The following is a 25,076-nucleotide window of genomic DNA, read 5'->3' as shown; positions in this document are numbered from 1 at the left end:
GTGAGCCACAACTAGTGAGCCTGTGCTCTAGAGCCTGTGCTCCACGAGAGAAGCCACCGCCATGAGAGGCCCACGCACCACAACGAGTAGCCCCTGCTCTCCACAACTGGAGAGAGCCTGCACACAGCAGCGAAGACCCAATGCAGCCAAAAATAAGTTAATTAATTAATTAATTTAAAAAGAAGCCCAACCAGAATTTACCTAGAAATTAACATCTGCTATTGAAGATATGTCTAATATGCAAAATTAGCAAGGAGGCTATATCCACAGTTTTATTATAGTTTCAGTTCTACTTTAAAATTGCCGTAGCAAAAGAACATTTGATCAGGAGACAGATAGCACTGAGTTTTACTACAAATGAGGGTCTGACTACTACAGCTGAAAATAGAGTCCCGCCCAGGAATTTAAATGTGAAGAGGCCACAATTCAGTCAGACATTCTGTGGCTTGAATTGTTAAATGGTCACACTTACCTATAGAAAGAATATTCGTTTTCTAGCTGAAGTATTTATTTTGGAAATACTTCACTGAGTCATTTTCCTAGAAGTATGAGCCTCTTCCCTGTAACACATTAAGCTTCTCAAATTTGAAATGTGATTTTTATGTCTGTCTGTGCTTTACTCTTCGCTCCATCAGTCAGTGATTTCTGCCTAATAAGATTGAAATCATAGTACAAGAGTCTTTTTTTAAAAAAAACTAAAGCTGTGTTTTGTTTTGTCATATAATTTATTGTAATTAAAGTTGTATTTTTACAATACCAAATGATGAATAACCATTATCCAGCTACTTTGATCAAGAGCTAATTTCAGATTCTGAGTTCATTAAGTTAATTTAAAACTGTCAATAGTTACATATTCAGATTAAGATTCTTATTAAAGAAGTATTTAGTTTTATTACTTTCCTATAAATATGCATTTCTGCATGAGTATAGAAAATGAGATTTGTAAATAGAACTTCAAACCTTTTAAATTTACTAGACAAACAGTGATTTACCCGCCAGAATCTTCATGATGGTGAATCAGATGGCAAAAATTACAGGTATAAGAATAAAGTTTATGGCTTTTCCAAAACATGACTTTCTATCCATTATCTCTTAGACTCCTTAAACCTACGATTGGGGATTTTTTTTTTGGTTAGTATGACACACTACTTGTAAAACAACCTCAGCAAAAAAAGGGCTTGTGGTTAAATAGAAGAACCTTTTCTTGTTACATCCTTGTGGAGTGAAAAACTGTACATATTTTACAAATAAGTAATTCCCTAGTACTTTAAGTCTGGGATCACACCTAAGGGATACCAGGCTAGTTGACTAAACTCTGAAAAATATGGTCAAACCAATTATTCTTTGATAAGTTTTTAGAAGACATTTTAAAGCATCTTGTTTAACTCATGCAGCATTTTCCCTCAATGTATGAAACCAATTTATCTGCATAAACACAGTGTAATTTACATGAATATTATTCCTTGTAACATGTAGTTGAAAATATTCAATTGTGGCAAAACCATTTTTCAAAGTAGCCTAGCATAACACGGGTGCAAGGCAATCAATTCTTTATTCCAATGCCAATTCTCCTTCTTATTAGCTGCTGTCTGAAGCAAACTTATCATGTCTATTCTACATAATTTTTTTTTTGTTTTCTTCCTTTCCTATTTTTGTTTATATAGTACTTCCTCACCCTAAGATAAATATTCATGTTTTTCTTCTAATTCTTTTATGGTTTATATTTTATGTTTAACTCTTTAATACATTCAGAATTGACCATTTGATTTTAAAGTGTGTGTATTTTTTTTTACATTTTCTTTTTTTATTGAAGTAGAGTCGATTTACAATGTTGTGTTAGTTTCAGATGTGCAGCAAAGTGATTCAGTTATGCATACATATATACCTATTTTTTTCAGATTCTTTTCCCTTACAAGTTATTACAAAATAATTGAGTATAGTTCTCTGTGCTGTACAGTATGTCCTTGTTGGTTATCTATTTTATATATAGTAGCGTGTATTATTTATTTTTTTAAGAACAAATAATTCCTTCAATGAACGTTTATTACATACTCACTCTATGTTTGGCACTGTGTTTACAAAAATGAATCCATGCCAGGACTTGAGAAACATAAAATCAGAGGGTAAGGTAGGCCATAAAAAGATAAATTAAACTACAATGTGAAAAGGGTCAAAGAGCAGGAAGAAGACACAAAGCTTTGCCAATAGTGGTAGCTTCTCCACTGGCTAGGGTTTTGCTTCCTGGGGCAGGTAGGATGCTGAGTTCGTAGAGTACTCTCATTACAAAGCTGGACTCACATTAGCAGTAAAAAGCAGGTGTACTATTGAATATGAACTGGCCGTGTCCAAGTCTGGACAAAGACAATAGACAAATGTCATTAAGTAGACATTGCTGCTGCCACTCCCACCTCATAAGCCCAGAAAGATCAGAATATTATGTTTTCCTTCCAATAAATATTAGGCATAGGATCGCCCTCGGAATTTTTGCAGTGCTGTGTTTAACCCGTGTATGACGTGGAAGCTTCGGTCAGAGAAGGCTTGTTGGGAATCTATCTTTCCTTCTCCTTTCCTGTATAAGTCGAGCCCCGTACAGTCTCCTGCACGTTATTCTCCTTCTCCTAGTGGTGGGACAAGAGGCATGGGTGGCAGAGGGTAGAGTCGGGAGCATGGGTGCGGCAGAAAGGTAGGGAGGATCTGCCTTCACGCCCTTAAAAATCTAAGAACCAGCAGAAGTAACTTGCATTCTAAAAATGGACCCTATTCTTGTCGCTAAAGTTCTTTAATTATGTTCATTGGCAGCTTTGCGTTGACCACGAGCCTGGTTGCCTTCTCTGGGGAACTAACCTTTGACACTTTCATACACATGAGAAGCTTTGAAAAGCTCTGGGATGACCAAGTCCTAAGAATCACTGTCCTACAAGCAGCCGAGAGCTTGTCTAGTTTTTTTTTTTTTTTTTTTTTTTTTTGCGGTACGCGGGCCTCTCACTGTTGTGGCCTCTCCCGTTGCGGAGCACAGGCTCCGGACGCGCAGGCTCAGCGGCCATGGCTCACGGGCTCAGCGGCCATGGCTCACGGGCCCAGCCGCTCCACGGCATGTGGGATCTTCCCGGACCGGGGCACGAACCCGTGTCCCCTGCATCGGCAGGCGGACTCTCAACCACTGCGCCACCACGGAAGCCCCTCAAAGCATCATTCTTAAAGGAAAACTGTATCGGACTGTGTGAGTCACTTTCTACATAAATGGTTCTGAATTAAAGTAGTTCTAAATACCTTTGTTCTGCATTCACCAATATATTATAATTAATATATATTGTATACTTTTAGATTACAAGGTGCTAATGAAGAAAATATGACATTTTTGCACTATGATGAATAGAGAACAATGACTATAAATAGCATTTCTGTTAAAGAGATGAGCAAGGAAAAACTGATGCATTCATTCTCTGAGAAGATCTTGTGACCTAATGAGATGTTTAACTTTATTATGATCTATATGTACAGTAGGACTATCTTATTTATAAGGAGGAAACCACTGTTTGAAGTCTCCTTGGGCAGAGCATAGACAGGCATTGTTGCCACTTTAGACACTACAAAGGATGTAGCTACAATAACTACTCAGCATCCATTGAAGATGCCATCTGGTAAGTTGACCCACAGAAATAATCCCAGCTCACGGCAAGAGGGTTGTTTGGTGGCCAGCTGCAGAAATGTCAAAGGGAAGAGGTTTTCTACTTGGGATAATAGTGTGTGTATTCATCTAGGTACTTATGGAAAGTGTAGCTAAGTGTGCTTTTGGACAAGGTTGATATTTTAAGAGTAGTTGCTATCTGTAAGGACAACCAGAAATTAATATGTCTCCCCATGACCTGCAAATTGAAAAGGATTCAAATATTCTTTGGAAAGCTTCAAATTCAACTCTAAGGAAGAGCTAAAAGTGGTCTTTACTTCATTTAGGGGAATTTAAATTACTGGGATTAATCATTGCTAGTAAGAATTCACTTTATAATATGAATTAATTAATAGTTTGGAAGCACCCTGAACTCCTTAGGACACTAGGAAAGAAAACCCCATGACTCAGCCATGGGGTTAAAAAAAAATGACCTTAGATATCATTCCCCCCCTAAAGAATTAAAATAAACAATGTCCTTTGTGGCCACTGGGCCTTATATACTTGTGGAATATCTGGCTAGTGACACTTAATCTTGTTTTGACGAAAGGCAGAGAGCTAATGCTGACATGAAGCATCTCCATACTTGGTGTGATTACTTATCAGTCATATTAGGGGATCTGTGGAGACATGAAGAGAGACAGTACTCTCAAAATGAATATCGTGGGCAGATGTGGGCTTTTATTCTCAGTTCAGCGCCTGCCCCACAGCAAAGTGAATAGCCCCCCGTCCCCGTGAACACGTGTGCACACATATACACACCGAGCTGCTACAATAGAAATCCAGCTCTGAATTTGAGTCCTTGTCCCTGGAATTTCCAGATCCCAAGAGGCTCCCTCCTGCAAGCCTTCCAAGATGGTTACTCTGAAGCTTGAGATTGATGGTGAGAGATAAGAACCTGCCAGAGAGGTTTTTACCACATCCAAGTTTGCAATTAATCAGACCTCTTTCCAGCCTTCACGATTATTTGAGCAAAGGAAGCAACTGAGAAAAAACTGTTCTTTTGCAGAGGGTTTTAAACCACACCAGCAGCTACATACACAGATCAAAAATACCAGTATTATTCTATTTATCCGGCTACCTTTCAAAAATGGAACAAATAAAAGGATCATATGACTTTTCCTTTTTTAAAAAAAAAAAATCCTACCAGATTAAAACAAACATCTATTTTTCTCAAACAAGGAATTTTCCAACCAAAATTTTAAAATAAGCAAGGGTTTTCTTTTCAGACAGTAAACTTGGCAAAAAACAGATTGAATAGAAACACTTCTGTTGTGCAAATGAAGTAAAGTGTGTGCATACATGCACATGCGGCATGAATTCTGAATACAACAAACTATGAATATAACACATTAGTACAGGCATGAAACACAAAGGTAGCACCATTTTATGGTCTCAAAATCCCAATTAGCATAAAAGGCATAACATTGTAATCAAATAGTTATTGATTAACGCAAAGACAGAGAAGCCAGATGTGTTGAGTGGGCTTGGTAATTAGCTAAGTAAACTACAGGTGTTTAAAATTCATAGATTACAGCAACATGTACACTTACTGTTAGAAAATCATCTGTAGGCAAATCTTAGTGTCGTCAGGTGCAGCAATTACATACCATAAATGTCAGTATCTGGGAATGTACATTATACTTTCACAAATAATATTTGAGGCATCACTGGCATGAAATGGTTTTTTCCACTGCATTGAAATGTTGTTGCATTCTATGCACAAACGCTCAGCTTTGAAAGGCTGTTTTTGCAGGGACATACCTGGTTCTGCCTTATGGACCTGATGCACATCAAAAGTGGGGATGAATTAGGAGCTTGGGATTGACCTATATGCACTAATATGTATAAGATAGATAGGTAATAAAAACCTGCTCTATAAAAAAAATTCAAAAAATAAAACCGGTAACATGTTTTTTTAAGTGTAACTTACACGTAAAAAACATTTTAATTAAAAAGGCACTACTGGGCTTCCCTGGTGGCGCAGTGGTTGAGAGTCCGCCTGCCGATGCAGGGGACACGGGTTCGAGCCCTGGCCCGGGAAGATCCCACATGCCGTGGAGCGGCTGGGCCCGTGAGCCATGGCCGCTGAGCCCGTGAGCCATGGCCGTTGAGCCTGCGCGTCCGGAGCCTGTGCTCCTCAACGGGAGAGGCCACGACAGTGAGAGGCCCGCGTACCAAAAAAAAAAAAAAGGCACTACTGTATATATACACAGTAATAAATTCAAACAATGCAAAAGACTTAGAACAAAAAGTAAGTCTCCTACCCCAAACCTTCAATGCCTCTCCCCCAGAGGAAGCCACTACTAAGTATGTCCTTGTAGAAAAGTGCTGTGCATATGGATTTTTAAAAAGTGCACACGTATGGATTTTTTTAAAAAAGCAAATCAGCATAAAACAAGACATGGCTAATGAATGGACAACTACAAAGTAAACACGGATATGAGAAGGGGAGGTTGACATTTAAAAGAAAAACAAAAGTCTTCCTGCAAATTGCAGGCTTTTGTAAATTTCTCGCTGTATTTCCCCTACCCGCTTCAAGGTGGCCCTGCAGGAGGTGGGCTTCATTTATATCACTTCCTCTAATGGGACTAGTGATTTCTTTAAAGTCGTTATTAGAAAACTGGGGGTGAGGGGGGGGTGGGCGGTGTTCGTTTGAATCCTTCCACAGCATCCAATGGTTTTGGAAAGAAATTCAGCCTTTCACCATGGTTCTTTTCCTCCTTGTTTTGCACAGTGTCTCAGTTATTTTAATAAACACATGAGAAAGATGGCTGATTCTCTCCATACTTACCTTTCTTAAGAAATGCATTTGATAAGGCATTCCTACTCAAGAGTGGGACCACTAGGTCATAAGGCATACATTTATCTAGCGACAGTGGATATACAAAACTTTTTTCAAAGTGGCTGCACAAATTCACACTTCCACTAGCAATAATGGATGTTCAGTGACCTTCTGGGTTTTTTTTAGGTTTTCTCAATTCTTAATTGAGTTTGTGCCTCAAAAAATCCAGTAGTGGGCTTCCCTGGTGGCGCAGTGGTTGAGAGTCCGCCTGCCCATGCAGGGGGCACGGGTTCGTGCCCCGGTCCGGGAGGATCCCACATGCCGTGGAGCGGCTGGGCCTGTGAGCCATGGCAGCTGAGCCTGCGCGTCCGGAGCCTGTGCTCCGCCACTGGAGAGGCCACAGCGGTGAGAGGCCCGCGTACCAAAAAAAAAGAAAAAAAAAAAAGAAAAGCCCTATCAATACCTAGTTGTAAGGATAAGAAACAAAATCAAAATGATCAATGGCTGCTCCTCACTCTGTAGACTGTTCTTTATATTCAACACCAGTGGCATGGGCCTAAATAATTATGATGTGCTATGGCTTGCAGGAAGAATTCTCTAAGAAAGCAACAGCAGGGGGCTTCCCTGGTGGCACAGTGGTTAAGCATCCGCCTGCCAATGCAGGGGACATGGGTTCGAGCCCTGGCCCAGGAAGATCCCACGTGCTGCGGAGCAGCGAAGCCCGTGCGCCACAACTACTGAGCCTGAGCTCTAGAGCACGCAAGCCACAACTACTGAGCCTGAGCTCTAGAGCCCGCAAGCCACAACCACTGAGCCCACGTGCCACAACTACTGAAGCCTGCACGCCTAGAGCCCGTGCTCCGCAACAAGAGAAGCCACGACAATGAGAAGCCCTCACACTGCAATGAAGAGTAGCCCCCGCTCACCGCAACTAGAGAAAGACCGCACACAGCAACGAAGACCCAAGACAGCCAAAAGTAAATAAATAAGTAAATTTATAAAAAAAAAAAAAAGCAACAGTAACTGACAAACACTTTCAAATGGAAGCTTGAAAACCTTTTAAGCTTATCCCTAAGAGCTGCTTTTAATATAGGAAAATAACATGTAATTATTGATATATCAGTAATTAAACTGATGCTAAGTCTTTGTATGATGGGCTCCAAACACGTAAACCTCGCTACCAAGCACTGTGTTTTTCCTCTATGATATAGATCTACAGTACTCTCTGAAATGTTTGGTGCTTCAGTGAAAAGAAAATTATTAGAAATGTAAGACATTTGTTTTAATTTTTCTAATTCCTATTCTGAGATAAACAGTATTTCAAAAGAAATCTCAACTGACACGAATTTAATTATATAAATATAAACCCAAAGCTAACTCTAAAATTGAGCAAAATCTATTTTCTTACATACATGTGGACATCTCTTCAAAGTCCCATTTTCACTTGCGCATGGGCTGGCTTATGACAAAAGACAGTGAAAAGACAGAGTAGGTAGCCATACAAAATTGGATTCCATGACCCTTCCAGCCACAACTAAGGAAAAAGGAAAGAAATGATTCTTAGTAGTTGGGAGTCCATTTGTAGAAATAAAGAGGATCAGCGAAAGTTAACTTAGAGGCATGCCCAAAAAGCAGCGGATGAAAAGAACAAAGAAGAATAAGAGAAAGACTAGTTCTTTGATTAATGAAAAATTATACAGTGGTCTACCGCAATAGAAAGTGAGTATTGAATTTTTCAGGGTGTGAGCTGATTCCAATACTGTAGCTACACTTACTGGGAATACAATGTGGGCAGGCATATCCACATACACAGTGAGCATTTCAAAGAATTCTGGAAATCCTTTTTTTTTTACTCAAGTACTTGAAGAAAATGGGAACAAGTTTGAGATTCACACTAATGAGATGAAAGGGCTTTTAAACACTTAGTATTTAGTTGAGTCGATATTCAGGGAAAAGCAGTGTTCTGGAATAATTTTAAGTCATAACTTTGCGAGTGTGAGCAGATGCACGGATTGACTCTTGTCCACCCCATGTTCTTACTACCTGGACTCCCAACTTCATGAAAAACACCGAATCCTCTCTTCTCAATCCCCTCAGTTCCTTGAAATGCAGTTTTTCACTCCCAGCGCTCTGCCGGCATTGCATTTTGTAAGGTCCCCGTTGCCCACCACTCGGCAAATTCAGTGCTGTTTTTTGTTTGTTTTATTTTAGGAGGAGTTTTTGCCTCTGGCATTACCAACTTCCCTGAAATTCTTTCTCCTGTTGGCCTGGACATGCTCTGTCTCTCCAGGCTGTCCTCACACCTCCCAAACCCTTCATGTTTCTTCTCTCTCTCCTTGCTTTCTTCCTCCTTGTTTTACAAACTGTCCCTTGGTAATCACATACACTTGCATAAATACAAATACCGTTATCCATATCTCTTAAGTTCTAAGGACAATGGCAAAGACATCAGTTGTCAATTTTCTTAACCATGGTGTGCTTAAATTCTCAGATAATATTCTAATTCCAAGAAATGGAAAAGAAATGACATTTGAGAGACTCAATTATTTTTAAGGTTACTTTGTTGACCTATGGTTTAGCACTAACCCGTGTGTTTGAAAACTACATGCTTTGATATGATAGCCAAAATGTCAACAAAATAAATGGACTTCTGCATTTATTTATTTACCTTTTCTTTATTAAAAGATCCTAGTTTTCTGAGTTGCATTTCCTTTGACGTGCCTGACATAGGAAATTGAGTTTATTATGTGTTAAGGTGTTTTTTAATGTTTGAAATCTAACTACTGAAGGAGATAGAAATCAGACACAAACTTGTGATAAAATGTTATACCAAATTTAAGAGGTCTAAACTTGAAGTATAATTTGATGCTATTGATTTTCTCATTCAAATTTTAATAGTCATTGCAAAGAATAGAACAGTTTATAAATATGTTATAGTGCCAACAAATCAAGTGAGAACTGCACTGAGAGATTTCTGTGAGTGTAACAAATATGTATCATTATTTCATAAATTCACTTTTCTTTTATTTGGGTAATATAAATTTCAGTCAAAGTCATACTGAAAGGAACTTACAGTCCTGCAATAGAAAAGGCCACTAGGTAAGAATGCGTAAAGAATAGAAATTGCTATGGATTTTGAGATCATACTAGTTTATCCTGAACCTAATGAATTCTATTAAAATTGGAAATAATCGTTTTTCTGTAGTGACCAAGACTAACTATAAGAGATTAAATCTGCTGGCCAGGAAAGGGAGCAGCATGCAGTTTGCCTGTAGGTAAATTGCTTTGTATGAAACTGAATTCACTTGCGAAAGCAATTATATTTTTCTATAATATTTTCCCTCTAGAGGGTAACTGCAAATGATACATGTAGCCAACCAACAACCAAAAAAAAAAAAAAGATGATGTAAAATGTTTTATTATCCATAAAATTCTGTAACTGTGAAGGTAACTGAATGATATGTGCAGCAAACCATAACCAAAAAAAACAAACAAAAAAGATAGAAAATGTTTTATTATTGATCTAATCAGAGGCATACTTATAATGGTGCTTGAATTACTTGAGTTGAGGAGAATCTAAAACTGTGAAGTAACTGCCTACCAGCCTAAACTGGAAATGTTTCTTACCTTGCAGTATGGGTACCACATACAGCAGGGAGTAACAGCAGATGAGGGGTTCCCACGCTGGTTGTATTCAGTCCCAGACACCTCGAAGTTCAAGAACTTTCCATTTCACACCAGCTTCCCCTAAGTTTTCAGAGTTCCCAATTTCTGGTACTTAGGAGTGTCCTATGCCACTGAGATGGGGACTTGTCCTCCGAGGGACACTGGGATGCACAGATGTGCATCATTTGTGCTGCACCATCGGTGGGTGGCCCCTGGGCGGCTGAGCAAAAGCCACGTGTGGTGTCCACTCAACAGGTCCCCCCTGGCACCAGTGACAACACACTCGCGTGGAGTGGAGGCTGGGAAATGGACCTGCTCCTGCGTCCTCGGCTTTCTGCTGATCCACTGTCCCCGGTCCACGGCCTACAGCCCACAGGCGCCCTTGCCATCTCTCCATCATCACACCTCCTCCTTCCTGCTCCACACGGGCAGCTGTAATCTTTAGCTTATCTGGGAGTCAAGAGTCTGGTTCCTCATCTATTCTTTTCAAACTATTGTTTATGACAAAAACGTTATAGCCTTAGTTCTTCGTGGCTGACACTGCAAATACTAAGGGGCATCTCTTGAGAACTAAACACCTGTACTGGTGTTTCTCTTTAGAGCTCTGAAAGCCTATTTTGATATGTAAAAGTCAAGGATTGCCTTCTTTGTTCTTTTCCTCAGCTGTAGTGGCATTTTTTGGAAACAATTTGGGAGGAGGGATCTAGCTCCCTTCAGGGTATGAGGAGTTGTAAGGGGTTGGGCAGGGGAACATAGTCGGTAATGGGATAACATCACGTCACAGCTAAAAGTACAGATTGCATAGGGTCAAGTCTGGATCTACCACTACATAGGCAGTTCATTTAATTTATTTATTAACGAAGTTGGGCAATTTATTTTGCCTTTCTTTCCTCACCTGTTTTAGATTTGTTTTGTTGTTGTTTTATGATCGTTATACAACAAATACTGCAAACCTGGTGCCTTAAACAACAGAAATTTATATTCTCATAGCTTATTTTCAGACTTCGGGCCGAAGTCTGAAACTCAGTTTCACTGGGCTGAAATCAAGATGTTGGCAGGGCCGCGCTCCTTCTGGAGTTTTAGGGAGAATCCTTTCTCGTCTCTTGCAGCTTTTGGTGGCGGCCAACATTCCTGGACTTGTGGCCACATCACTCCAAGCTCTGCCTCTGTGGTCACACTGTCCTTCTATTCCTCCTTGTGTCTGTCTACTCTCCCTCTGCCTCCCTCTTATAAGGAGACATGTGGTTGTCTTTAGGGCCCATCAGATAATCGAGGATAATACCCCCATCTCATGACCCTTAATGCAATCACATCTGCAAAGTCCTTTTCTTGCCATATAAGGTAAAATCCACAGGTCCCAGGGAGTAGGACATAAATGTACTTTGGGGAGACCATTATTCAGCCTACTGTAAGTTAGGATGATGACAGTACGTGCAAGAACACATAGCGTGTGACAAGTGCTCAGAACAATGCCTAGCAGGCAAAAGATCTCTCAATAGGGCTTCCCTGGTGGCGCAGTGGTTGAGCGTCCACCTGCCGATGCAGGGGACGCGGGTTCGTGCCCCGGTCCGGGAGGATCCCACCTGCCGCGGAGCGGCTGGGCCCGTGAGCCGTGGCCGCTGAGCCTGCGCGTCCGGAGCCTGTGCTCCGCAACGGGAGAGGCCGCAACAGTGAGAGGCCCGCGTACCGCAAAAAAAAAAAAAAAAAAAAAAATCTCTCAATAAATGTTAGCGCATCATGGTGATGCCAATGGCAATGGAGCAACAAGAAAATACAGAAGAAAATTTCAATGTGGACAATATAATTTTTAAATAAACATAGGAACTTTTAAATAAACACGTCATCTCTGGAATTTTGATGTGTGCTAACCTTGAAATGTTATTATTCAAAGAATTATATCACCACATCGAATAACTGTAACCGATGTGAAAAATGAGCTATTTCATTTAGCCATATGATACATGTCGCCAATGTTAACTTTGTCTTTTGTCACTTTTTACTTGAAATTTAAACCATTTCAACAATTTCATTCATCCTGAATTCTTCCTGAAGTGAAAATCAAAGATATGATGGGATATGATTGTCTCCTTTTGCTCTCTTGTCTCCTTATATCCTAGGATACAGATCTAATGACATTCAACATCTCTGTGCACCGGTCGTGGTGGCGGGAACACGGGCCTGGCTGTGTCCGAAGAGTGTTGCCCCCGTCAGCCCACGGCATGATGGACGATTACACGTATGTCTCCGTCACCGGCTGCATCGTCGACTTCCAGTACCTGGAGGTCATCCACAGTGCCATCCAAATACTACTCTCTGTAAGTATCACGTTTGTCCGATCAGGACTCTCTTTAATGGCATTTTATATCTAAACTTTCCATCCATCCCCCCCCACCGGTAGATAATGCCGTAGATAAGCACACAGAGAACATCCTTTAAACAATGGAAATAGCAGCGATGATGCTAACGGTAGTTATGCTTAATGGCAGGTGACATCTTTTTCCTCTTGGTATCCAGACACTTTGTTTTTAGAACCAGTTAGTTGCTGTAGTTTCTAACTTGAGATACAATCCCCACAATTCAGTGGAATAGTACCACCATCCCCTAGAAGTGGTGCATTGCCCATTCACTACTGTGGGCTCTTCTCCTAATATACTTCTTCTGCTGCAACTACTTGTAATGCATTCTTTTATTAAGTCATGTTAGTTCCAAAGAAAGAAGGATGAAAATACACCGGATGTCTTTCTCAATCTAATAAACCTCATATTTCAAATAATTATTTCTTAAGAAAACAAATTCCTCCAGAGAGTCCTACACATTTTAGTGCCTGAAATTGGTTGTGAGGATACAGTTCCATATAGAGAAACAGAGAGGCAGTGGTTTGATTGGACCACAGAAGGCATTTTCTTTCCACCAGACTGTCCCAGCCACAGTTTGATCACGCTGTGGAGTGGAATTAATTTAAGATATATACCATCTTCAAGAATGCTGTTTCTTTGAGATCCAACAAGGACTTGGCATTTTGTTTGAGTCAATATACAATAAAGCCGTTCTCACAACACTTTTCACATGAACCAACCATCTCAGTTCTTCTATCCAGCTGGTTAGAGTTAGAGTCAGAATGAGAAAGACAGGCTCAATAAAAATAAATAGATGACAGAAGTACGAGAGGTGTATGTCAATGAAGAATGTACCTTGGAATTATTTCCAGAAAGAACTTTAGGAGTCCCTGCTAACACTTACTGTATCTGTTATCTACTGCTGCGTAACAAACTGCTCCAAACTGTAATTACTTAAAACGGTATCAGTGTGTTGCTTAGAGTCCTGTGGCTCAGGAATTTGGGCAAGGCTCAGTTGGATTGCTCTGTTTCACATGGTACTAGCCAGGTCACTCACGTGACCCTTCCACCAGGAGCTCTGCTGTGGTTAGAATATTCTAGAAGTCCTCACTTATATGTCTGGTGCTGGCTGTTGACCCACATTCTCCTCCACATGGCTTCTCTTTTCGAAGAAAACTTGACAGACTTTCTTGCAGCCAGGCTGCTGGGTTCCAAAAAGAGAAGCCCAACATGCAAGCGTTTATCAAGCCTCTACTTGAGAGTAATGTCTACTGTTGTCCCATTGGCTATAGAAAGTCATGTGACCAAGCCCAGTATCATTGTGGGAGGGGCCTCTAGAAAGGTGAGAGTATCAGGAGACATGGCTCATTTGGAGCCACCAATGTAGCAGTCTTACCCGCCTTTACATAATTTATTAACTATTGTTCTTTAACCTGCATATGTCAAGGTTTAAAGTAGTGTTTTAGAGCATATTTGAATTATAATCTTCTAGAAAGACTAAAGACTAGAATAAAATACTTCAAAGATCTTTTAGTGTTCTAGTTCAATGAAAGGCAAATTCTACCCTAAATTCAAAGAGGTTGGACCACAATGCTAAGGAATTTTCTTTCAGAAACGTAACAGGGAATCTGATTATTCTTGGTTTCTATATGCTGTCACTTGTCAATATATGTTTATCAATCTTTCCCTATTCTCTGGTCTTTCTTTACTCTCCTGGCAGTTACATATGAAATTGTGGCAAACTGTATATGTTTAAATCTCTGAATTTAACAAAAAACATGGAGGCAAATTTTCTTTTAAAATGTTTCAGTCTATTTTAAGGTAAAAGAATACTCTATCATCAGGTCCTAGGTTCTAAATGTTCTTATTAAATTTTGTAACACTGAAACATTTTTCTAGAATCCTTCATGTGTGAACAGATTCCCCTCCTTTAAAAAAAATTCATAGAAAATTGCTAACCCATTTTGTGGCATGATGGCATGATTTCCAAGTTTTTATAATGCAGTAGAATGCTGTAGAATCAAAAAGTCATTTCTCCATAGTAACTCCAATTCAAATGAACAGCAAGGTGAAAGTATTTATATGATTAGAAGCTGAACTAACATTAAAAGGCTACTTTAGAGAAAAGTACAAAATAAAGTGTATGTTGCCACCTATAAGTACTTGTCACTTATAAATTAATTCCTCAGCACATTTGTTTGGTGAACGTTCAGAGCTGTCCACCTGCATACAGTCCTCATTATCTCGTTCAGCCTTCCAGCAGTAAAAATATAAGTTGCTGATCTCTGACTTTTCTTGTATAATATACCTGCCAGACAAGATTTTCAATATTTTTTCTTTTTATGTTAAGATGAAATATATCCTGACTTTGTTTCACAACGATCAAATTATGTATTATTGTTGTGGTTGATTGCATATAATTTTCTTTTATTTTCCACTTATTTCATACGAATATGTCTACAATGATTAGAACTGTGATTTTTTAAAATCTGATGATATGGGAATACTTCCTGTATCTCAGCGTCTGCTGAGATGCTTAGCATGTGCTGAGATGTCTTATTAGTGGAAAAAGTAACAGTTGCAAGATTTAACAGCCCCTGCATGGGCAACAACGAAGCAAACAGGCGAAGGGCTTTAAGACGAGGCAGGGTCCCAGAGGCCCTGCTGCCCCAGGGGTTACCCCTATAATTGCTGAAGGCCCAGGAATATCTAGAAGGACACAGGGAGGGGCTGGCAAGGGCGGCCAGGATGGTGGAGAGGGGTTTCAGGGCAGCAGTTCTCTGGCAAGTTGAGAGGGAAGTGTTTGAGTGACTTACCCGCGGATACAGCTCTGATGGTGGACACCACCTATATGATTGTCCCGCCTAACAGCAGGGCTTGGAACTGGAAGAAACGAAATCCCAGTCATAAGCATTCAACAGGAAATGTGTACAAGCTTGATGGAAACAGACAAAAACAGCAGAGCTCAGAAAGAAGGGATAGGGTCCCACACAGGCTCTGAGAGCATCCGCACCCCACTTAGTTCTCCCCGAGGCCTCCTGCCAATTGTGAGCGACACCAAGTTGAAGATCAAGTGGAATCCCAGGAAAGGCTGTGGACAGTTTGAGGGGAGGGGCACGTTTCATTTAGGAGGGGATGATGCCAACATCTTCAAAGGCAGCAGCCGGGATCAAGGCTGCGGGATCTCCACCTCACCTGAAGCATGGCCAGTGATCTCCTGAGTATCGGTCTCCCCGCCCCAGCTCTGCCCCGCCCAGTGTCACGCCTGCACTTTGCTCCTGGAGACATGATGCGAAAGTGCAGATGTGATTACTCACTTTCCTTCTGATCACCCTTCGGTGATTCCCGTCACCTTGGAGATGAAATCCGAATTTGCACCTTGTCAGCTGAGGCCCTCATGACCTGCCCCTGCCTGATTCCCACCCTGGTCTCCTGACCCTCCCGGACAGGAGCCCAGCCACCACCCATGCAGAGTGTGACCTGTTGGCAGGCGAGCCTACAGCCCGGCCTGCAGCACTCTGCTGGGAATGGGTCCTCCCCCCACCCCGAGCTCTTCATCCACCGCCAAGGTCCACAAGTAGACATCTTTCCTCCAAAAGTTCCAGGATATGTTAATTTAGTTTTTTTAAATAGACAATACATTCACTTAATTCAGAAACATAAAAATGTGTACGGTGAAAATCCTCCCTCCTTCCCTTGTGTCCCCATTTGCCTGGGGCCCCCATCTCTGCTCCGCATCGGGCAACCCACCCCGTTTTGTCTTGTTTGTTTGTTTAGTGTCATGCGTATGACTCCAAAGTGTCTTTAGGCAAATATAAGAAAATGTGACTCTATATTCTTATCTGCCCCTCACAAAAAACAGCATATGATATGCATTCTTCTGAGACTTTCCATTTTTTTACTTATATATTTTGGAGCTGTTTCCATATCAGCGCATCAGTGTTTCATTGTTTATTTTAATGGTCCCCTATTGATGGACGTTTGGATTGTTAACTCACCTAAATATAATGATTTTGGATATATATAACATACAATATATCTAACATAATATATAATATATAGTATAATACAATGTCAATTGTGTATTATAATTATGTATTTTATAATTTATTACACACATGTTATACTAAATAACTGTGCATGTGTCACTGAGAGCATTTCGTAGACCTATACATCTCATTCATCCCCAGGCTCTACCAGATGGCCTGCCATGTGCACACTGTTTTATAGTCATTGAGTCTCTGGTCTGTCTACCTTCCAGAAAGAAAGTTCCTTGAATGCTGGTATAGTGTCCTTTTTTCCCCTGTTCATTTCCGTGGTCCCAGTCACTAGCAGAGTGACGGCACTAAATATTTAGTGAATGAATAAATGACGAATGAACACTTCCAACGTCTAAAGTGGGTAAACACAAAAGGAAGAATCCATTGATCAAAAACTGGCAGGGGTGAATGCACAGACAAAATGCTGGAGCCAGAGAGAAGATTCCCTTCATCTGGCAAATGAAGGGGATGTAGGCAAAATATTCTGCAGTGCTTGGCACGAAGCACTCAATAGCTCTGTGTTGCTAACGGTGCTGTTGTTACTACAACTGCTCTTTGCCTGTCCCTGCCCTACCTGGGCTGGTCCTTCAAAGACTACAGGGATACATCCTGGTGATGCTCTATGTATTGAAACCTTAGTTCATTAATCCCGTATCTGACACCTGTTTCCTGCACGAAAGATGTCATTGCTATGATCTTCATGGGACATGAAGTCATAAATTTCTATTCTGAGGACTGAACTTTATTTAATATGTATCTATTTTCCTCATTCTGGTTTCCTAGAATTCTTTCCAACCTATGCCTCTCAAGAGCATTTGGCTAACTGAACGTGTTTCAGATTTTTGTGTGAGTCACTACAGTGAAACAAGGTTTGAAGTAACCAGTTAAAGACCAGTTGGAAGCTCCTCAGGGCTCTGATCATAATCCCTTATTCACCCTGTATCCGTAATACCTAGGGCTGTACCCAGCTCAGAGTAAGCCACTCACTCAGAGTTGTTCAGTAAATTGTTGTATAAATTCTCTGCATTTTAGTTTTACAATCCACAGAATGCATGATTTTTAGACGTTGTACATAATTTAATGTGGCTGTGTCTTGATTTTGTTTCATACCATTTGGTAAAGAGAACCTGAACAGAAAATATGCTTGAAAATTATTTCTGATAAGATGTTTGGATTGGTGAGGGTACCCAGGTGCAGGGAAAAGGAAAGTCAGTCTGGTCCGAGACCATAACTCTACCTTCGAATTTGTTCTTCCGCATCCATGTGTGCTTTGTTTTGAGAGCTTCGCTTATCTTTGTTGCTTTGCTCCCATTAAGGAGAGTATCAAAACAGTTTGTGATGAAAATTTAAAATTATGTCCACTTAAATTCCAAACACTGTACTGTACATATTTTCAGATCACTTTGGATTCTCACTCTGGAAATGTAACACCACAGATTTAACGAGGAAACATATACAGTATATGAAATTAAATACTACAGCCCAAAACACAGCATTTCCTTTTTCTACGAGAGAATATGGATAAAATATTTCTGGTTGCAAAAATCTCCATTATCCTTTAATCTCATTCTGCCATACTATACTTTACACATTTAATTACCAAAAATCTGAACATGAAATCTTACAAATCTAAAATAAAACAAGTGGCTAAAAGTCATATTTGCATCACATATGACAGACAAAGGGTCATTATCCATAGACCTGATGAAATCTTTTAAATGAATAATAACATACACATTTAATAATTAAGTCTATGAAGAATATGAATAAATGTAATCACATGAGAGAAAATCCAAATTATAAAGGTATAAAATATGATTATTCTTGCTAGTAACTTGATACATGCAAATTAATTTGAAAAATTATTTCACTAACTTAGCAAATTTTTAAAATAATAACATACAGCATTAATAATAAATTGTTACTTGCTTATTGGAAAAAGCGTTCTTTACTGCAAGGACCATTAAATGTCCCTACCTTTTGGTCCTGTAACCTCACTCAATGAAGTTTCTGCCAAGGAAATGATTCAACAGAAACAAAGAGCTACCTGCACTATGGTTTTTTTTTTACTCTTATTTATGATAGCAAACCTAGCTAGCTATGTCTAAACATATACTATTAAAGACATAGTACAGCAATTTACAATGTACTAACATGATAATTAGGTAGTAACAATCATTATGTTAATTTTAAACACCATATATAAGACATGGAAAAGTATTTATGATTTAAATAAGCAATCAAGGAGGAGAGGTAAGATGCAAAAAAAGATGTAGAATTAAGTGTGTGTTTTCCCCAAAGATGGTTTTACATGTGTATCACATTTTCATTAATAATTCATGTGTTTCATCATTGCATGATTTGTGTAGAAGAGTAGAAGAGGTGTTATGATCGTTTTTCTTAGATTACGAAACATTTGCAAATCTCATAATTTTTTATTTAATTATTTGGAGGCACTCTTAAATCTTCGTTATTAGTAGATATTCCATTTCAGTGGACTGCCCAGTTCTGAGGTCAATAGGTCAGTAATAATGAATATGCAATTTAAGGCCTTTTTTAATTTTCAGGATTCATTATTTGTGGGTAAACAGACCCATATACTCATGTTAACTATTAAACAAGATATGTATATTTTAAAGGAACTCATTTTTATAACTAGTAGACAAATCTTAATCTCTAAACCTTTAAAACTCACCTTATCTACATCACTTGAAACTCACCTTATCTACAACTCTTTGGGGTTAATTTTACATATATATAGTCTTGAACCCTCACTGTCAAGATATTTTCATTCATATCTGATAGGTGACAAGTCTCATTCTTTAATGTCTTTGGAGGCTGTCACCATGGTCAGAGCTGGGCATCAGAGTGCCCTGAGAATTGGTTTTCTGTCATGCCTGTGTTCTTTGCATTGTATCTATCTAGTCCCATCATCAGTATTCATCCCTGTTTTCTGTCTTTCATATCAGACATCTTCAGCTTAAAGATAAATTAAAACTCAACAGAGAAGGGTGAACAGTGACATTAGACCACAAGCTGTCCCACGGAATCTTTATCCTCAAAAGACTGTGTGAATATCTATCTATTCCATCTGCTTCGAGTAAATAGCACGGTCACAGGAGCGGATAATACTATTGCTAATTCAGTAACATACACTCACACAGTGTAAGAATGCAAGTCAAGAAGTAAGCTTATGAAATAAGTTGCAATTGCTATCAATTGTACCCCTCCAAAAATGCAAATATAATTAAAAGTGGGTTTCTTTTAGGTCTTATTTCTGAGTTAACATTTCATTTATTTAACAAACTGTTAGTATGTGCTTGGAGCTGCTCTGAGTGCTTTGCAAATATGAACTCATTTAACGCTCAAAATGACCCAACAAGTAGGTATTATTTTATTCATTTTCAAATGTGAAACTGAGACACACAAAGAGGTTCACTAATTTGCCCAAAGTCACGTAGCCTGCGAGTGAGTGAAGCTGGAGCTGACACCCAGGCATGTGGTCTCCAGGGTGCCTGGTCTTGACCACTTCATTGACCATCCTCATGACATTGGAAGGAGAACCTTCAATTTCCTTCCTGCCCTTAGCTGAGATTACCGGTAACCTCTCTCAGGGCTGTAAGGCGGGGAATCTCCTGCCGTGCTGATGGGTTTTACATGGCAGTTTTTAAAGTAATAGAGAGCAATTAATAATTATCTGATAGCTAAAAGATTTGTGGAATGAACAGTTCAAAATGTTTCATTTCACTCTGGAAAACATCTCCTAACCACCTTTTGGTTGTTAAAAAAAAATGGAGGATTTCAACACTTAAAAAATGCTAAGTATATCAGACTCTTTTATCTTTTTTTTAGACTCTTTTATCTTGCTTGCTTGCTGGGGCATTCTAGGTGCTAGTTAAGAGGAAGGAAATCATCGTCAACCTCTCCTGCCCTAAATTCTTCCCCCATTCATCCTGTCCCAAATAATCCATTTTTGTAGGAAATGGATGATTTCTGCTCGCATCAAATTTTGGGCAATTTCTGAGCACTACCAAGGAGGATCGAGTATTTAGATCAGTTACTCCTCTGCACAAACTCTGGTCTCCCTATTCAATTCCAGCCTCAGAAAATGAATCATCAGTTTTTATCTAAAATTCTGTAAAGGAATCATTTATTGGACCATCAAACTATTGAATAGAGTTTGTGATTGTCGAGGAAGTACCGCCGTGCCAACGATACTAGAAAGGGTTTGGCAGGCACCTTTATGTTCAGGAACCAGAGTATATCTGGTTAATAAAATTGTTTGGGTTATGGGGCTTCCCTAGTGGTGCAGTGGTTGAGAGTCCGCCTGCCGATGCAGGGAACACGGGTTCGTGCCCCGGTCCGGGAAGATCCCACATGCCGCGGAGCGGCTGGGCCCGTGAGCCGTGGCCTCTGAGCCTGCGCGTCCGGAGCCTGTGCTCCGCAATGGGAGAGGCCACAACAGTGAGAGGCCCACGTACCACAAAAAAAAAAAAAATTGTTTGGGTTTGAAAGTGTCTGTTTGGTGAACTGTGATTTTAAGTCATTTCTTTCTCAGTATTCATGTCTATGCAGTTTATGTTCTCTTTCTTTGAAATGTGCGTACATTTTTGAAGGCTTTATTGAAATACAATTCACATACCATGCAATTCACCCATTTAAAGCATACGATTCAGTAGTTTTCAGTATATTCACAGATCTGTGCAACCATCACCATAGTCAATTTTAGAAGATATTCATCACCTGAAAAAAAACCTATACCCTTTGACTATCACTACCTATCCCAACCCTAAGCAACAACGAATCTACTTTCTATCTCTTTAGGTGTGCCTATTCTAGACATTCCATATAAATGAAATCATATAATATGTGTTTTTTTTGTTGTCTGGCTTCTTTTATTTAGCATGTTTTCAAGGTTCATCCATGTAACATGTATCAGAATTTCATTTCTTTTTATGGCTGAAAAATATTCTATCATATAGTTACTTTTAATACTTCTATCTGTTATAGATACATGTACAATATTTAGCAAAAATTTCAGATTTACAATTCATATGTAGAAGGCACTCACCTGCCTACTGATAAAACCCTAAGTGGAACTTAGGCAATTCACCACCTATTTTGTCTACATATATATCCTTGTTTTGGAAACATCTGGGTTTCAGATAGCAATTCTCAGCGCTTAGATGTTTGGTCTTACATAAATCTAACACAGCACTAATGTTGTCTATCACTTGTACACGGCGTCTATGGGTTTGAGCAACTTAAAACACGCAAACATTTAAAATTCATATCCTCTTATACCATAACATTCTCCTTAATAGTATGTGTATGACTGGATTTTATTCTGTATGTTAATCAGTCATCACAGACATATATGTTTCCAACCACAAGTTCGTACAATTTTCAAATGATCATGATTATCCCAGACATGTTTGCAGGTCTTCATAAATTATTACTGCTCTACTAGTTTCAAATAATCTGCCAAACATTGATTATTAAATGCAAAAGTGAGTTATGACATTTGGTAGACTTAAATACAATTTTATCAGAGAAACGTAAAGCTTAATTAGAAATCATATCTAGCACAAAACCATTAATACAGGAAATCTGAGTTATGTTTAATAATTAATCAAGGCAAACATTGTGACTGTAGGCTTATCGGGAAATTAGAAACCAGAAAGGTAATTTTAGTAATGCTTTACTTAGGGTAACTTAATGTCATTCAGATGTTGGCAGAGGTTTCCTCTTTAGCCCTAGGTAGGAATAATTATTGGGTTGAAAAAAAGCAGTTTCCATAATAACAAAAGTTAATTCAAAAACATTTACCCTTTTCCTTTAGAAGATCAAATTGCATATAACTTCGATAAAGAAAATCTTATGTCACTTTTTGTATTCTTTCTAAATGAAAACAGGCAGTGTATCGTTCATTCAAAAAAACATACCCAGGAAGCCCCTACGTTATACAAAGCACTTGCTAGGAGCTTTGTGCATGAGAGGAGGGATCTGAATTTCAAGGACATCCGAAATGAGTTACTGGTGGGCTTACAGTAGCTTTCATTCATGCCACCACAGGAAGAATTAAGAATTCTGAAAATTAATTACCTCGAGATACATAAAAACAATATATTAAAGCATACCACAAAGTGCAAAAATGGAGACATTCAGGAAAGAAAAAAAAAGCAGTAGGTTGATTGTCCTAATGAGAAGGTAGAGAAACTCCCTCTGGAGTTCACAATCCCAGGAAACAGAGCTGCCTTGGCCAAAGAGAGGTCCAGACATGCAGGGGTTTTGATTGATTCTTATTACAACTGGTCAAAGGCAAGCTCAGAAGAAACCAAGGTTCAGAGTTCCCATGGCTGCAGCTGAATCCTACAACAAAGAGAACCTTTGGTGACTTCTCACATTTGTTCCAGACAGAAGGAACAGCGTTAAGCAGGGAAATAAAATAAGAAGCCAGGGGAGCGGTGGGTAGTTCACTTTGACTTGAGAAAAGAGGATGTGCACGGATGCAGTGGCTTAAGTTGGAAAGAAACTTTGGGGTGAGGAATTTGAATGCCAAGTTAAGGCTTTGGGACTTTACCCTAAGTGAAATCAAGCTATTTTGGGCTTATAGGCAGGTCATGACTTACACACAACTCTGAACTAGGGAGGCTATTCTGATAGTCGTGTGTAGGATGGATCACATCCGCAGGAACACATATCAGGGTAGTCCATCATAGTCTGGACCTGTATGTCCCAGAGTGTCCTTGGAACACCTGTCCGACAAATTGAACCTTGAGAAAGATTCCATGGTGACGTAAGTTTGACTGATGTCATGTTATGTCCACTCCTTGGAGATTCACAGTGAAAATGAGCATATTAAAGTTTGAGAAATCCTGCTGTTTTAAAAAAAAAAAAAAGCAATCATGGGGCTTCCCTGGTGGCGCAGTGGTTGAGAATCCGCCTGCCAGTGCAGGGGACATGGGTTCAATCCCTGGTCCTGGAAGATCCCACATGCTGCAGAACAACTGAGCCCCGTGCGCTACAACTACTAAGCCTGCGCTCTAGAGCCCACGAGCCACAACTACTGAGGCCGTGTGCTGCAGCTACTGAAGCCTGCATGCCTGGAGCCCGTGCTCTGCAACAAGAGAAGCCACTGCAGCGAGAAGCCCGCGCACCGCAGCGAAGAGTGGCCCCCACTCATCACAACTAGAGAAAGCCCGTGCAAAGACCCAACGCAGCCAAAAATAAATAAATAAAATAAATAAATTTATTAAAAAAAAAAATCATGAAAAACAAAGACTTGAGGGACTCTTCCAGATTAAAGAAGACTGAGGAAACATGACAATGAAATGAAACGTGTGATACTAGACCAAAATAAAAAAGATCTTTATGGGACACTTGGAAATTGAGTAAAGTCTATGGATTAGACAATAGTGTTGGACCAATGTTAAATTTCCTGGTGTCTATCACTGTACTGTGGCTATGTATTAAGATGCTAACATTTGAAGAATCAGGGTGAAGGGTATACGGGAATTCTGTGGATAATTGTTTTCAATTTTTCTGTAAGTCTGAAATTATTTCAAAATGAAACTAAACATGTTTTTTAATCTAGAAAACTACTGCATTCCCAAACAATTTTCTAAAGGAAACACTTTGGGAAATACTGGCTTAAGGGAAAGTTAGGAAGTGACAGTAAGAATGGAAATCAAAGGATAGATTTAAAAAACATTACTGAGACTTGGCAGTGACGGGAGGCAAAGGAGATAAACCCCAAGAGGGCAGAGGGGTCTGCATCCACATGGCAGCTGGGGGAAGAGCTGCTTTGACAGAGAGAACAAACAAGTTTAGATCTGGACACATGCTGAATCCTGACTCTATTCTTGCTTTTAACATTTTTAAGTTACATCTGTATTTTTAAAACCTAATTATCTGTTGAGATAAAGAACTACCCTCTCTTGCTCGTTCAATCAGTATAGCCTCCCCATGGCAATAAGTGACTGGGAATGGAAAATTAGAGACAAAATTATCCAAAAGAATTCACAAGAATCCCAATATGTATGAATTTTTGAAAACATGGACTTATTTTGTAGCATTCAGGACTAAACAATAGTAGTCATTTTGTTAAGGTTGTCGGCATTCTCCACTTAAAATATGGTCCCTGGAAAGTTCTAAGAAGGCTCCTCAGATTTTAACACTCTAGCATCATTAGTAAATACATGATCATTCACATTCATTTTTCTACAGATTGTAAAACAATACAAGCGCAAGGTGATTTTTTTTTAACTTATATTCTCTTTACCCAGCAGTCAGAAACATCTCCAAGCCAAATAACAGATGAAAAGTGAAAACAGCACCTTGTGGCCAAAGCATCAAGATTATTGTCTGAATTTTTAGCTTTCATATACATGTTTATTTTTGTGAAAACTTATCAGTATAATGCCTTGCAAATTTAATTATACAGAACCTTCGGGCAATAGATTGTTCTGAAAATCTAAACACAGGAACTGTTTTTAGTGTTGAAACTTTATAAATTTTAACGTTTAATTTAGTCAAGGCAGGGACCTATTGAATACTCTTCTTCAAGGGGGTATCATAAT

The 25,076-nt window shown here is 39.4% G+C and overlaps 1 protein-coding gene across 3 annotated transcripts in view; it reads left to right on the top strand.

The window, feature by feature from the left end:
• The window catches only part of NKAIN3 (sodium/potassium transporting ATPase interacting 3), a 524,566-nt gene that overhangs the window by 366,400 nt on the left and 133,090 nt on the right, over positions 1-25,076 (top strand). For all 3 annotated transcript variants that reach the window (XM_089899105.1, XM_089899104.1, XM_089899106.1), the window contains exon 4: positions 12,236-12,433. In XM_089899105.1, coding sequence (XP_089755231.1) covers positions 12,236-12,433 — 198 coding nt within the window. The remainder of the gene's footprint in view (positions 1-12,235; positions 12,434-25,076) is intronic.

This window comes from Delphinapterus leucas, chromosome 17 (assembly GCF_059928025.1).
Source record: "Delphinapterus leucas isolate spDelLeu-1000000601 "Yukka" chromosome 17, BTC_Dleu_Yukka2, whole genome shotgun sequence".
NCBI lineage: Eukaryota > Metazoa > Chordata > Mammalia > Artiodactyla > Monodontidae > Delphinapterus > Delphinapterus leucas.
Note: the sequence above shows the minus strand (reverse complement) of the source record. Positions and strands in the feature narration are given on the sequence as shown.